The following is a 15,155-nucleotide window of genomic DNA, read 5'->3' as shown; positions in this document are numbered from 1 at the left end:
GGATCCAGAGACAAGTGACCATGATGGTGACAGGTCGATGGAATTCTCCTCATACGGAGAGACTGAAGATGTGCATCTTGCTAAGTTTGCTTAACAGGCAGAAAAAAGGAAACATAAAAATGCATTGGTTCTATAATATTAATACAAAAGATATTTTTCAATACATCCAAAGGTGATGGCTAGATTTTTTTACTGAGAGAGCAGTGAATGTCTGGAATGGATTGCCAGAGGTGGCTGTAAGTGTTCTTACAGTGATTAAGTTTAAGTACAGTATGATATATAGTTTGTGAATGGTTAGGGTGGGTCTCTCATGATGCGTACTCTAACTCCATGGAGATACCCATATAATAACATTGCATCTAGCAGACAGAATGATTACATAGCAACTTTGGGATCAGCAATTTCATACTTGCATATTGGCATATGCACTACATATTGTGAAAGTTCTTCAGTTGTAACCAAATCTGCAGGGGGGGGGGGTAATTGATTATATTCGAAAACAGTAATTAAGGAGAATGTTATATCTGGTCAATATAACTTCGGCAGTTTCAGCACATGCAGACACTGTCTAATGTGAGCATGTTAAGTATTATTATTATTACAGGTACCTCCATGGAATCAGTAGACTCATCATGGAAGACCCAAACTATCAAAACAATATCTATCATATCTCTTCTTGAATTCATTTATAGATGAAGAACTGACAACTGAGTCAGGCAATGCATTCCACTCATTCACCACCCTCCAAGCCAAAAATCTAGTTCTCACACACTTTTCCTTAATTTCCAGGGATGACCTCTTGTTCTTCCATCACTATCGCACAGCTGAAATATTTCCCCTGCATCAATGTTATAAAAATCTTTTAGTAATTTAAATGTTTCTATCATATCCCCTCTTCTCTGCCATCCACAAGCTCTCAATCTATCTATATAGGGAGCATTTTTTTACATCACTCACCAACTTAGTCACTCTCCTCTGAACCCTCTCCACAACCTTCTCATCTTCAAGGAATCCAGACTTGAGCACAGTAATTCAAATGTGGAAGTATCAATGCCTTATAAAGGGGAATAATAACCTCTTTATCTCTGGATGTTAGTGTGTTCTTCAATAACAAAGTAATCCTAAGTGCATTCTTGGACACCTTAGCAATGTATCTTCTGAATTCCATCTCCCTATCCACCAACACCTCCAAGTCCTATATATAAATAAGCAGGCAAACCTTTTTCCCACTTATCTGTATCATCCTGCAAACTCTCAACATCAGCTTGATTTTTTTATTGCACCACCCAACTTTGCATCATCAGCAAACAACTGAATATCTCCCTTCGAGCCATTTCCTATATCATTTACATAAAAATTAAACAATAATGGCCCAAGCACAGAGCATCGAGGCACACCACTGGTCACTTGCCTCATCCTGGACTCTGCTCCTCCATACACTACTTTCTGGTATCTCTCCCTGAGCCATTCTCCTATTCATATCACCAGTTTAGTATCCATTCCCATGTGCTCCAATTTGCGCAACAGTATTCCATGGGGTATCCTGTCAAAAGCTTTAGCAAAATCCAGAAGTACTACAGTGTAGCCATTTCCTTTGTCCAACTCGGATGTCATTCTATTATAAAAAGTTAATAAATTGCTAAGGCAGGATTGACCTTTAACAAAACCATGTTGGCCCCTATATAGTATCATATTCTGATCCACCATTCTTGAATTCTGTCTTTAACCAACTTTTCCAATACTTTTGCCTCCACTTCCAAGATGGTGATTGGTCTGTAATTAACTACTGCAGCCTTAGAGCCACCTTTCTTCAACTCCCTAGGGAACATACCAGAGTTCAAACTTATGTTAAATAACCAAGTAAGAGGCGTTGACAATTTCTTTGCACATTCACGCAAAACCCAAGCTGATATTCCATCTAAACCTACAGCAGTGTTTGCATTTAAATTCTGCAATATACTAAGTACCTCTGATTTCTTAACTTCAGTTCTCACATTAGTTAATGCTACAGGTGTTTACAGGTTGTTACATACTGTAAACTCACTCCGAAGCTTGTTATAATTACTTAACCTGTAGTTCCGTATATACCCCTTCTTAAGAGAGAAATCCACAAATTTTGCAACCTCCCAAGTCAATACCACATGATCGCTCTCACCAATTGGAGATAACGAGGACACCTTACTTATGCATATGTCCTCTGAACCAATGACGAGGTCTAATGCTCTCACACCATGAGACCCTTCAGTTATGTGCTATTTCAAGTAATTATCTCTTAAAAGGTGTATGAATCCCATTTCCTTTTTGCCACATAATATTTCCTCCCTTCCAATTGATATCATCATAATTAAAATCCCCCATAATAATCGCTATCCCTGCACTAGTTTGCTAATGAATGAATTCAATATCACCCCCTGTACCCCCCCCCAGGCCTATAGCAGCAACCAACTGTATATTTGGTTGCGTTGATCACTATTTCACACCAGACCGCCTCAAATGAACTATCATTCACGTCTATCCTCTTGATATACTACTTTCTTTGGCTGCAAATCATCAGCTGTCAACAACAGTACTTCTTCCCCCATTTTATCTTCTCTATCCTCCCTGAAAATACTATACTCATCACATTCAATTCCAGTAACCACATCTGCTGACAGCCAAGTTTCACTAATGCCTACAACTTTTGGTGAGATTGCACTGACTAATGCCAAAAATTCTTCTCTTATTTTGAATGTTGTTTGCATTAGTACACAAAAATTGCAGATTCCCTTTAGTTCTTGTACCAGCTTTAGAACTGATATATTAATACATGTTACTAATTTCAGTGGTCCCATGCCGATTTTTATCCACTCTATTCTGCAATTTATTCTGCGAATAAGGATCAACAAATATACATTCACTGCACAAGTTTCTCCCTCTTACACTCAACATTTTCAATTTTAGTTTCCCTGCCTCATTACTTCAACTTGTTCAGAAAACAGTAACTTCTTCGATCACTTATGACCTGCCATGTTCAGATGCGACCCATCTCTTGCATACAGCTGTCTTTTGCCTTCAAACACACTCTAGACATCAACAAATTTGAGACCTCTTTTTTTGCACATTCTTGCAATCATATCATTCATTATCATCGCTCGTCTACTTAACTCATAATTGTCAAAATGAGGCAGCACACACACTATCCTCCCTTTGATACTTTTCTTCTTCATGATATCTAACAATGTTCATAAATCTTTGGCTAATCAATTAATACTACCACTGAGGTCTTTTATACCCACCATAACTATCATCTTTTCTGCATCATGCCCTCTTTTTATTGCTAAAGTCACTCTCTGTTGTTCCACCAGCCAAGCACTCCTCAGGCATACTGCTCTCCATATCCTTAATCATAGAATCACCATATATTGTACCTCATTGGATTTGAATGAAGTTATGCACCATAACTTCATTCAAATCCAAACAAGTGTCACTCACGGCCTCATTTTCTGTGCTCTTCAGTATGACTCTCCCAGTTTCATTACTTTCCCTCAACACTCTTTTACTTACTCCCTCACTTTCACGACATCTCATTTCTTCGAGACCTCTTGTGCTTTCATTCTGTTGACTCTCATACTATTTATTACTTCATTATTCACCAAAGACTCTCCCTTACTTAATCCTGTTCTAGTTACTTCAGCTAAAGTAATCTCCATAGTCCTAATTTCTCTATTCAACACATTTAACTCAGTTTTAATTTCCAGAACCTCCTTACTGAGCACTTCCAATTTCTCTTGCAAGAGATGACGGTCAGTTTTCATTTTCATAAACTCCTGCTGAAGCTCTTCCTCTATGGTGCCAACATCTGCTTCCATTCCTAATCGCTCCAGTCTATCCTGACACTTCTCACATATGTCGACATTTTCGTTCTTCTCATTTAGCGAAAGAGTCCACAGATCCTTCACGTTCTTCGGTGCATACATACAGCAATGCATCCACTATGAAAAATCCAAGGCAGAGCCAACTTTCGTATAGAAGTCCTTCAAGCTGCTGACATCTTGTTGGACACCATCTTTAGACACTGAAGTAGTGTAACAAACAGCAGCGAAAACAATATATACAACAAAGTTTCAACAATAACACCACTGAAGGACACTTGTATCCAACCGAAGCACAACTGTAGCATAATATGAGACAAAAAAGCCACACTATACTTTAATTTAAAAACACTTTTTCTAGTATAGCTGAACACGACTGCAGTGTTCACTAGCGACCAAAGTATGAAAAAAAACTAGCACAGAAAGAAAAAATGCTTATCATTTTTCAGTATTCTGCCCTACAGCCCAAGTCTCTGTCTCTCTCTCTCATTATATATATATATATATATATATATATATGTTAAAGATTCCAAGCTATTTTAAACCTGGTTTTACTCCATTTCCCAAGTAAGCAAACAGACAAACAAGTCAAGTTTGCACCTGCAAGTGTTGTAAGTCTAGCTGACCCTGCATGGGTCAGCTAAGCTCACATATATACATACATACATACATATATATATATGTGTGTGTATATATACATACAGTAAAACTATATGCTGAAAATCACAAATTTAAGTTCAAATTATCTCTAATCCATTGGATTGGACCGGGTTAGCTTGATTGGACTGGGGTCCATCAACGTACCCTGAAAACTCCGTAGTGGGCAGTCCTGAATATGATTGACAGTCTGTTGATCAGCATCACAGTCAAATGTTGGGGATTGATGTCAGCCCCCACTGCTGCAGGTCAAATCCAGGGGCCTTCTATTGTGGGGATCTGTAATGAGGTGTCTATTTATTATTGTTGAAGTAAGCCAGTGATTCTTTCATTCAGTTTCAGGAGAATATGTACATATCTAGTTATTGATTTTTCCAGATCGGATCACAGGACTTGAAGCTAATAGGTGGTAGATTTTGGAGGTCCTCATGGATGTTGTAACGGTTGTTATTTCCCTTACATTTTATCCACTCTCTGTTAGCGGCAGCTTTCCTCCTTATGTCTGGTGGTGTTATTAAGTTACATATCAACCTTGCTGATATGATGACTCAATACCACACTGGAGCACAGTATTCTGCACAAGAATACACTAGGGCATGGGAAGCAGATTTTAAAGTGTTGGCTCTTGTCCCCCAGCCCGAGCACACAAGCTTCTGATGATGTTATTCCTAGTTTTTAGCTTTTGTCAGACTTTTTTCAGGTGTTTCTTGAAGGTTAAAGAGTGATATAAGGTGATTCTAAGATATTTTGAGTTTGGGTTGTGCTTCAAAGTCTCCCCTCTGAATGAGACCTTCAGCCGTTTATCAGCTTGATGACTGTTCAAGTGAAATGTGCAAACTTCAGTCTTAGAGGGATTCGATCAAAGATACCATTTGGTGTAACAGTTGTACAGAACTTCAGGGTCAGAACTGAGCACAGTCTTAGCCTCTTTCAAGTGCTTAGTCTGAGACTGCATATGTGAACTTTCAGGAGGAGGTTTATGGCATGTCACTAATGTATAAATTAAAGAGGAGCAGAGCTAGCACAGAGCCCTGTGATATTTTATTGTTTAATACTTTAAAGGGGCTATTTTTACCAAATAGTTGAACCTTGAATTTATATTTTGATGTCAAGCAATTTAGAATCTTAATCATCTCTGGGTCTCGTATTACAGTTGTAAATTTAAGTATGAGTCCATTCACCCACACTATGTCATAGGCAGTGGACAGATCTATGAATGCTACTGAGATTTTAAGGCCTTTCTGGAAACCAGCTTCTATATGTGTAGTAAGGGCAAATACTTGGTCACAGCAGCTGCAAGAGTCTCTGAATCCAGCTTGTTCATTTGATACTATGGCATTAATCAATGGGTAAATTTGATTATAGAGTAATCGTTTAAAAAGTTTATAGGTAATACTTAGTAAAGATATTGGTTCGAAAGTTTGCTGCATCAGTAGCCTCTTTTCCATAGGATTAGTTAGGAGCTATTACTTTGCTCCTCAGGAATTCCTTTGGAATGTTCCCACTTTCTAGAATTTTACAGAAAAACTGCAAAAGCCACTTATGAGCGTTACTTCCAAGATGTTTAATGAACTTAGGGTATATACCATCCAGGCCTGCTGCTTTGTTATTTTTCAGTGATTTAAATGCTTGCAACAGTTTGTTTTGAGCGAATGGCATTGAGAGGTGGTTATTTTGTTTGGCACTTCTATAAACATGGATATATCTAATTTCTTTAGAATAGGATGCACTAATCTTTACATTGTTAGATGTTTACTGGATTCTAGTTGCTATGTCTTTAGGAGTGATCTGTGAGACTTTCTGCTTAGAAACTGATGCAGTTCCAAGTTTTTGGAGCAAGCCTTGTGGCTAGAGTGGGTGAAATCTAAATTTTCAGTAGTGGTTTTTCAACATTGAATTCGTTGTTCATTAAGCATTTCTAAAATTCTTTTTCCAATTTCAGGATCTGGACCTTTTTTGTATTTTTTGAATAGAATCTTAGTTTCAGGAGACCAGCATGGGTGTACTGTTTCTGAAAACCTTTAGGTATACATTGTTTTTTGCAAAACCTATCAGTACTTTCTGCAAAACATTTGTAATTTTCGACTTCAGGTTGGACCCAATGGATGTTAGATTCAATTTGTTTAGGGTACTGCAAAAATTCCGTCTTGGTCTTCCACAGATTGTATAATTGGGATTTGCGTTCCTATGGTGACTATAACAGGTCTATATTGAAATCATGGAAAGTTTGCAAGTATTTTCAAAACTTGGAAACTTTCCATATAGTTTTCCAAAGTTTTCAAGTATTTTCCTATCAGTGAGTAAAGGATTATCATCAGTGTTGCAAGTGACAAAGCAGAGGTCTGGGTTTGAATCTTTTTTCCATCTACCTGATTTAAAAGTTCCAGAGTCTTTTTCATCAAAAAAACAGTGATAACCCAAGGCTTTTGGCCCATTCCATCAGTCTAGTACCATTGATATCACTTCTACAATAGCCACAAGAGTAATGATGATTGTTAAAATCTCCTGTGTAGACTGCTGGATGTTGGTGAGCAGGAAGAGTTGGGATAGACCAAGTTTGTTTTGGTAGTTTGTAAACTGACACTATGGTTGTGCCAGCTGCCTTTGCTGTGATGATCTCAATGTTATTATGATTAGAAAAATATAGTATTCTGCAGTCTTCCATGTTCTCTTGCACGTAGATGCCAGAACCATATATTAGTGACAGGATGTAGCCAGTGATATTAGCTCTGGTGAGAATCTCATCTTCTTTGCCGATATGTTCCTGGATGGAGATTACATCGATGTTATTTGTTCTGCAGTTTTTCAAAGTAGTTTACTTTTGGCTCGAGAGGTACTCTCTATATTAATTTGCAAGATCCTTAGGGTGAATTCAGTTTCCCTTATTTTTTGGTCAGTTTTGGAACCTTTTTGAAAAGGTCTACTTTGTTTCTTCCTGTTACACTTTCTTTTCATTTTGCACATATTAGCCAGAAAGTCAAGAAAATGACAGGTTTGGCTGCCAGTTGTGAAAGAAGGAAGTATTTATATATTTATAAACACACACACACACACACACACACACATATATATATGTGTGTGTGTGTGTGTGTGAACATTTATTTCATATTTCACAACAAAAACAGATTAAAGGTATATATATATATATATATATATATTATATGTTATGGAAATTTGTAAATAAAAGATTAGCAGGATACAAATGAAGGTTATCCAAGCATAAATACAGGGCATGCATTAATTTGTACCTTATCCTGTCTCAAAGTTTTTATATACCTGTGCTGTGCAATTTTCCTAAGGCTCTCAGGGCAGCTGAGAATTTTGTCCAAAATTTTCACTACCATGGCAAAAGTTGGCCTGTTAACTCTATCTTTTTGCCAAGAATCAAGCATCAACTGGTACATTACCTCTGGGCAATCCTGGGGAATAAAAAGAAGATAAAATATCAAAGCCCCTTACATATTTAATATTCTAAAAACTGCTATTCAAACTATTAAAAATGCATACAATATTCTATGAATCAGAATTCCAAACTATAAAATATGTTACAGAAATCCAACATAGCTAAATTATATGATTATTTGTTGCTGGAACAATAAATGAGCTGACTTAAAATTCAAGGGTATGAAAAACATACGACCTACAGAGAATGCTAGACAAAAATTAAAAGCAGTTAGGCTAGCCTAACTGCTTTTAATTTTTGCTAGCCAGCAAAAGAGAAAGATGAGTTCTGGAACATGCTAGATGAAGAAAGGAATGAGGGAACTGGAAGAAAACGAGATGGTGATTGTCGGAGGAGACTTGAACGGACACATTGGGAGACAGAATAGGGACTGTGAAAGGGTGTATGGTGGTCATGGAGTGGGAATGATGAACCAGGAAGGAGAGAGGATTTTGGACATCTGCCAATTGTGAACTCCTTTTTCTGTAAGCGGGAAGAGCATTTGATAACATTAAGAAGTGGCAACAACAGTTCACAGATTCACTACATTTTGACTAGAAGAAAACATCTTAAGTCAGTAACAAATTGTAAGGTAATCCCAACAGATTAAGTGGCACAGCAACACCAGCTGCTGTGCATAGACTTTAAAATAAGGTCAAAGATGAGAACCTTTGGAAGCCATGGGAGGTAGACAATTAAGTGGTTTAGCTTAAAAGAAGAGAATGTGAGGAAGGGTTTTAGGGAGAGGATGTTATAGAGGATTTCAGATGGACTAGAAAGTGTACAAGATTGGTGGAGACATAATTTAAAAGCAATTCTAAGCTGTGCAATTGATGAAATTGCACAGCTTAGAATTGGTAAAACATCCAGAAAAATTAGAGAGCAGAAGGAGGGTTGGTGGTGGAATAATAATGTACAAGAAGCAGTGATGGCTAAGAGGAAGCCAAAGCAGAAGTGGGACAAGTCAAGATTGGAGGAGGACAGAGAGAAAAAGCGAAAAGTCAACAGAGTTGTTGTGCAGGCAAAGGCAATGGCATATCAAGATCTTTATGATCAATTAGAAACAGAGGAAGGACAGGGAAAAATTTATCGATTGGCAAAATGCAAAAATAAGACATCAAAGGACATCTTAAATGTGAGGCAGATCAAAGACTCTGGAGGAAGGGTATTAAGGAGGGATGTGGATATAAGAAACAGATGGAAAATATATTTTGAAGGGCTTTTGAATGAAGAAAATGCATTCAAAAGCCCTTCAAAAGGATGGTGCAGAACATTAGTAGAGTGGAAGTGAAGGAGGCCATAAAGAGGATGGAGAATGGAAAATCGGTGGGCCCTGACAGGATCCCAGTGGAGGAATGGAAGCACTGGTTGAGGAGGGAATTTACCTGCTGTGGGACCTATTAATAAAAGTTTGTCAATAGGAAAATATACCTGAGGAATGGAGGGAAAATACTGTTGTCCCCACCTACAAGGGTAAAGGGGATGCACAAGACTGTAAGAATTACAGAGGAATAAAGTTGATGTCACACACAATGAAAATCCTAGAAAGGGTTCTTGATGGAAAACTGAGGAAGGAGGTGGAGATTGCAAAGGAGCAATTTGGCTTCATGCCTGGTCAATCAATGACAGATGCTATCTTTGGGTTACGGCAGATGATGAAAAAGTTTCGAAACAAGCAATGGGAGCTACATCTCGTATTTATTGATCTGCAGAAAGCATATGATAGAGTGCCAAGGCAAGAAGTCTGGAGGTGTCTGTGGGAGAAGAAGGTACAGGAGAAATATGTCAGGTTGGTGCAGGAGATGTACAGAAATGTGAAGACAAGAGTTCGGACCTGCCTGGGAGAGACAGAAAGTTTTCAAGTGACAGTTGGCTTGCATCAAGGGTCAGCATTAAGTCCTTTTCTGTTTGATATTGTGATGGAGGAGGAGGTGAGAGAAGATCCGCCTTGGGCTATGTTGTATGAAGATGACATCATGCTGTGCGTAGAATCAAGAGAAGAAGTGGCAGTTAAACTGGAAAGTTGGAGGAAAGTACTGTAAGAGAGAGATATGAGACTGAGCAGAAGTAAGACAGAGTATATGTGTTGCAAAGTGGATGGCAGCCAGTAGACAGATCTGGACCTAGAAGGAAATGTCATCAGGAAGGTCAGTGACTTTAGATACTTTGGTTCAACAGTGAAAGAGGATGGAGAGGCTCAGAAGGAAGTGGGATGTCAGATGTAGGAACTGGAGAGAGATGGCTGGAGTGCTATGCAATAAGAGGGTGTCGATCAATCTAAAAGGCAAAATTTACAGGACTATAGTGAGACTAGCTATGATGTATGCTATGGAAACTGTGGCCCTGAGAAAAATTAACATTAGCAGGATGAAGGTAGTGTAGATGAGAATGCTTAGGTGGATGTGTGGTGTTACCAGCAAGGCTATGTAAGGGGAACGACGAAAGTTATGAACTTAAGAGCAAAGATGCAGGAGGCAAGGTTGAGATGGTTTGGTCATGTCATGAGGAGGGAGGACGAGTATGTAGGAAGAAAGGTCATGCAGATTTGATGGATGTGCAGAGGAGGAGGAAGCACGAGTGGCCAAAGAAGAGATGAGGGGAGATGGTGGAGGAAGACTTGAGGATGAAGAACTTGGATGTGGTTACAGCCCAAGACAGGAAGATGTGGAGAAGACACACTACAAAAGTAACCCAACTTAAGTGGGACAAGCTGCAGAAGTACTCTTGTCTTGATGGCATAACTGAACCCCAGCCAACAGGCTATGGGCACCAATTCCACTATAGGTATGGTGCAAGACCACCACCCTGTTCATAGGGGACCTAAGTAGCTTGATATGTTTGGTCTCTAGAGCAGGGTTTCTAGATAACCTAACCCTCAGCTCACCAACACACTACATTTTTATATGGTTTCATGGTGGAATTTCCATTATACAAGGGCTTGATCAAGCTACACCATTTTCAAGTATATTAAGAATCTGCAAAGGTTACAAAGAAGAGTGGCAAAGTCAGTATCAAATCTCTCTCCAAAATGTTGAGAGAGAGAGACTAACCATCCCTGAAAGTTGTGTAAGTAGGGTGTGAGAAGCAGGTTCTTTGCATAGAGAGTAATGCATTACCTTAAAGTGTGGCAAGTGCAGAAACTATAAATGGGTTTAAGGCATAATTCGATGATCTTTTTGCACAAGGATCTCCCACAATGAGTTATTTGACTCCATTAGGATCAGATGTTAATAATAATAATAACATGCCCGTGTTTGAGTAAGGAATGGTGCATATATTTAATAACCCCAAATGGCATCAATAAAAATACCAGGCAAGCTTCTTTGGGAGTTGGTCGGGAGTATTAGGAAATATTATGTTTCTAAAGCCCCTGTTAAAATTCAAGATTTTTTATTGTTTTTGTAGTAAAAAAAAATTTACTGTAAAAAATTTTTACAAAAAAAAAAAAAATGTGTTTGTTGCTCCCACCCACAAAAGATTATTTGCAAAACAATAGTACTGCGTTTGGGCTGCAGGTAGCTAATCACTCCATTTGAAATTTAGTACACAGATTAAATAATAAAACATTAATGTCAACATAAAGTTCTCAGTACCATTGATAGTTTGGTAAGATTGTATTATAAAGGAAGTGAAAGAATTCAAGCATCAAATTATAGGCCAAATGTTGTGATTAAAGTCTTGGAAAGGCTGGTGAGAATCAGGATAAAGAATTAGATTGACAACAATGGTGTTATCTTTGATGGGTAGCACAGATTTACTTAAGGGAGGTCATGTTATAGTAATCTACTTATTGCAATAAGGGCACAGCAGCATTGGATATGGGAGAAGGATATACAGCAGCATACTTAGACTTTGCAAAGGCTTTTGAAAGATTACTGCATGATAAGATTATGATGATATTCCTTACATATCATAATCTTATAGATTTATGGATCTCTTGCTTAATAAGCTTGCACACTCACTTCACTCCCACCCAGCTGTTCAGAAACTGCCTCGTGTAAAATTTCTATGAAAAATCTCTTCCATGTCGACCAGATAACAACCCCTAACTAGCTCATATGTTTCAATCATATCCCCTCCTCCTCCTTCTATTCACAAGGCTTTGCAACTTGCATTCTCTCCATCTGTTCTCTTACTCCACATTCCAAAGACCACTGACCAGCTTCATGAATCTTCTTTGGACCCTTTTCACCATATCCTCATGAGCAATCAAAGCCTTGTATGGATTATTCATGGCATAATAACCTCTCTATTTCTACATGTCAGCGTCCTCTGCATCAATGCCATTATCTGATATGACATCTTCACAATTTGTGCAATGTGGCCGCTGAATTTCAGGTCCTTGTTCACCATTACTCCTAGATCTCTCATTTCCTCTACTTCCTTCAAAGTTTCCCCACCAAGTGTATACTTCGCATCCCATCATTGTTTATCAAATCTCAAAACCTTACACTTTGCAACATTTAACTGACATTTCCACTTACCTGCCTATTCATGCTATCTATTCAAGTCCTCTTGTAAGGCCAAAATATCTGCTCGACTCTGCATTGCTCTCTCTAGTTTTGCATCTTCTGCAAACGGGCATATCACTAGTTAAACCCATCCCAATATCATTAACATACAAACTTGAATAACATTTATATCTGCTTCTGTATAAGAGGGAGATTTCGCACATCATATCATGTGAAGCAATGACATGGTCTGATACCTTGGATAGGCTGTAGTGTAGATGATGGGCTTATGCATAGATGATGGGCTTATGTAGATGATGTCTGAGGTTTCTAAGTTTCCCTAGAACAAGGGATATTACAGACACCTGGATAATCTAGGTCAGTGATTCCCAAACTGGGGGCCGTAGGTTTTGTTGAGGGGAGGCCATGAAATAATGAAAACAAATTGAAAATGTTTTAAGACTAAGATTTTTTTTATCTTAAAAGAAACGTATTTAATTTTTATTTTTTATATTTTAATGGAAAAAAAAAATCACACATTGGTGCAGGTTCACAAATTTTGCTTCCTGCGTATTTCGGAGCTTAATGAACATTAGTAAATATATGCTTGTTCATATAAGTTTCATTTCAAAGCAGAAATCTAAGAATTGCAGTTTCAAATATTTTCAAATATATACAGTTTCAAAAAGTCACCTGATATTGACTTTTTGTGTAACAGTATTGAAACACATCCATCACATTAAATTGTTATTAAACTTTTATGTTTTTATTATTATTATTATTATTCATGACAACTCCAAGGAGTCCGAAGACTCATCATGGGAGGACACCAACTGTACAACTCTCCTTCTCCACTACTACACAGAGCCTCTACCACTAATCACCTACATCAACATCATCTACCGCCCACAACCACCACCGCTAGTATTTTTTGTCTGTAAATTGTGTGTGTTCTGAAGGGCCGATTTGTCTGCATGCAAGATGAAAAACCCGAGTTTCCGGAAGAAAAAACTCTTCTACCTCCATATGAAATCGGCTAACTCACCTTCAATTGAAAAAGTCCATATAAAGATTCCTCCCGTCATGACGAGAATCGCACTTAGGCTTTTTCTAATCAAAGTACTCAACGTAACTTCGTTCTTCCAATTGCGCTACAGAGGCAATTTTTAATTCTTTCTTTATTGCTAATTGTTTTATGTTTCATGTGCTTGTACTGCAAATGTACAATAACAATATATTTATCTATATAAAAATATGAGATAATATGTATGTAAGATGCTAGAAATGTAATATTTGCATATGATTTTTGCAATATTTGCTGTGCATGTTTTGTACTGAATATAAATACAATAAATATTATAATAACATATGTCTATATTACAATTTTTTTTTGAGGGGAGCCATGAAATTTTTCAATTTTTCCAAAGGTGGCCCTGGCATCTAGAAGTTTCGGAAGCACTGATGGAGGGGGAAGTAGATTTTTTGGTGGGCAGATAAGGGTAGCTAATTTTTTGTATTCCTGGAAGAGGTCTGTATGTTTAATAATCTGTACATTATTAAAAGGTCTGAGGTCTCCAGGATGTACTATAGGTGTGATATACTGATGTATATATCACACCTCCAGGGAGTCCAAAGACTCATTGAGGAAGGGCACCTACTCTACAGCTCTCTGTCTCCACCAACTGCAATGAACTACAACTATACCAACACCATCTACTGTCCACCAGCACCACTAATATTTTCACAGGCAATCACAAACATCCATGCCCATGGCAGGATTCGAACCTGCAGCCTTTTGGCTGGAGAGCGGATACGCTTACCTCTTGGCCAGCCAGGCCACCATAAAACTGGGGGATTTTGAACAGCCTTCCTCTAGGCACCTTGTCATATGCCTCTTCCAGATCTACAAAACTTAAATACAGATCCTGTTATATTCCCATGATGCCTCAACTATTTGTGTTAAAGATAAAATCTGATCCTCACAACCTCTGTTTGATCTGAACTTAGTTTATTCTTCCCCAAGCTTTCCTCCACATTTTTCTTAACCATTTCTTAAGAATACTTGCATAAATCTTTGAGCGCTCTACTCCAATCATTTGGAATTCAATGCTTGGAATGACAGGACCTTCTGAATTATGTAATATAGCCTAGTCACTGTAAAACTTTTATACCTTCATATTTTTAACATTTCTGGTATTATCATCTACTCCAGCTACCTTTCCAAATGTCAGGTTTTGATAGCTTTTTCTGCTTCAAGTACAGATATATATATTCTAGATGGCATTAATGTTGATACCACCATGCTATCACTGCATGTTTCATTTATCAATTTTTTAAAGTAATTACTCCATACATCAAGAATATCTATCCTCAGCTTTCATGACCCCTTTATTATCTCTAATTCCTTTTATAGTACTCTCTTTCTTCCATTTCTGAGCTTTTTCAATAGCCTCCAGAATTTTACCACCTTGCTATCACTGCATGTTTCATTTATCAATTTTTTAAAGTAATTACTCCATACATCAAGAATATCTATCCTCAGCTTTCATGACCCCTTTATTATCTCTAATTCCTTTTATAGTACTCTCTTTCTTCCATTTCTGAGCTTTTTCAATAGCCTCCAGAATTTTACCACCTTGCTATCACTGCATGTTTCATTTAGCAATTTTTTAAAGTAATTACTCCATACATCAAGAATATCTATCCTCAGTTTTCATGACCCCTTTATTATCTCTAATTCCTTTTATAGTACTC

At 37.8% G+C, this 15,155-nt stretch overlaps 1 protein-coding gene across 2 annotated transcripts in view; it reads right to left on the bottom strand.

The window, feature by feature from the left end:
• The window catches only part of LOC150096472 (ephrin type-A receptor 4-A-like), a 709,579-nt gene that overhangs the window by 122,522 nt on the left and 571,902 nt on the right, over nt 1-15,155 (bottom strand). For both annotated transcript variants that reach the window (XM_090407961.1, XM_090407962.1), the window contains exon 15: nt 7,785-7,927. In XM_090407961.1, coding sequence (XP_090264087.1) covers nt 7,785-7,927 — 143 coding nt within the window. The remainder of the gene's footprint in view (nt 1-7,784; nt 7,928-15,155) is intronic.

Source organism: Typopeltis vanoorti, chromosome 18 (genome assembly GCF_054136105.1).
Source record: "Typopeltis vanoorti isolate ZY-2024b chromosome 18, IOZ_Tvanoo_1.0, whole genome shotgun sequence".
NCBI lineage: Eukaryota > Metazoa > Arthropoda > Arachnida > Uropygi > Thelyphonidae > Typopeltis > Typopeltis vanoorti.
This window is presented reverse-complemented; position numbering and strand designations above follow the sequence as displayed.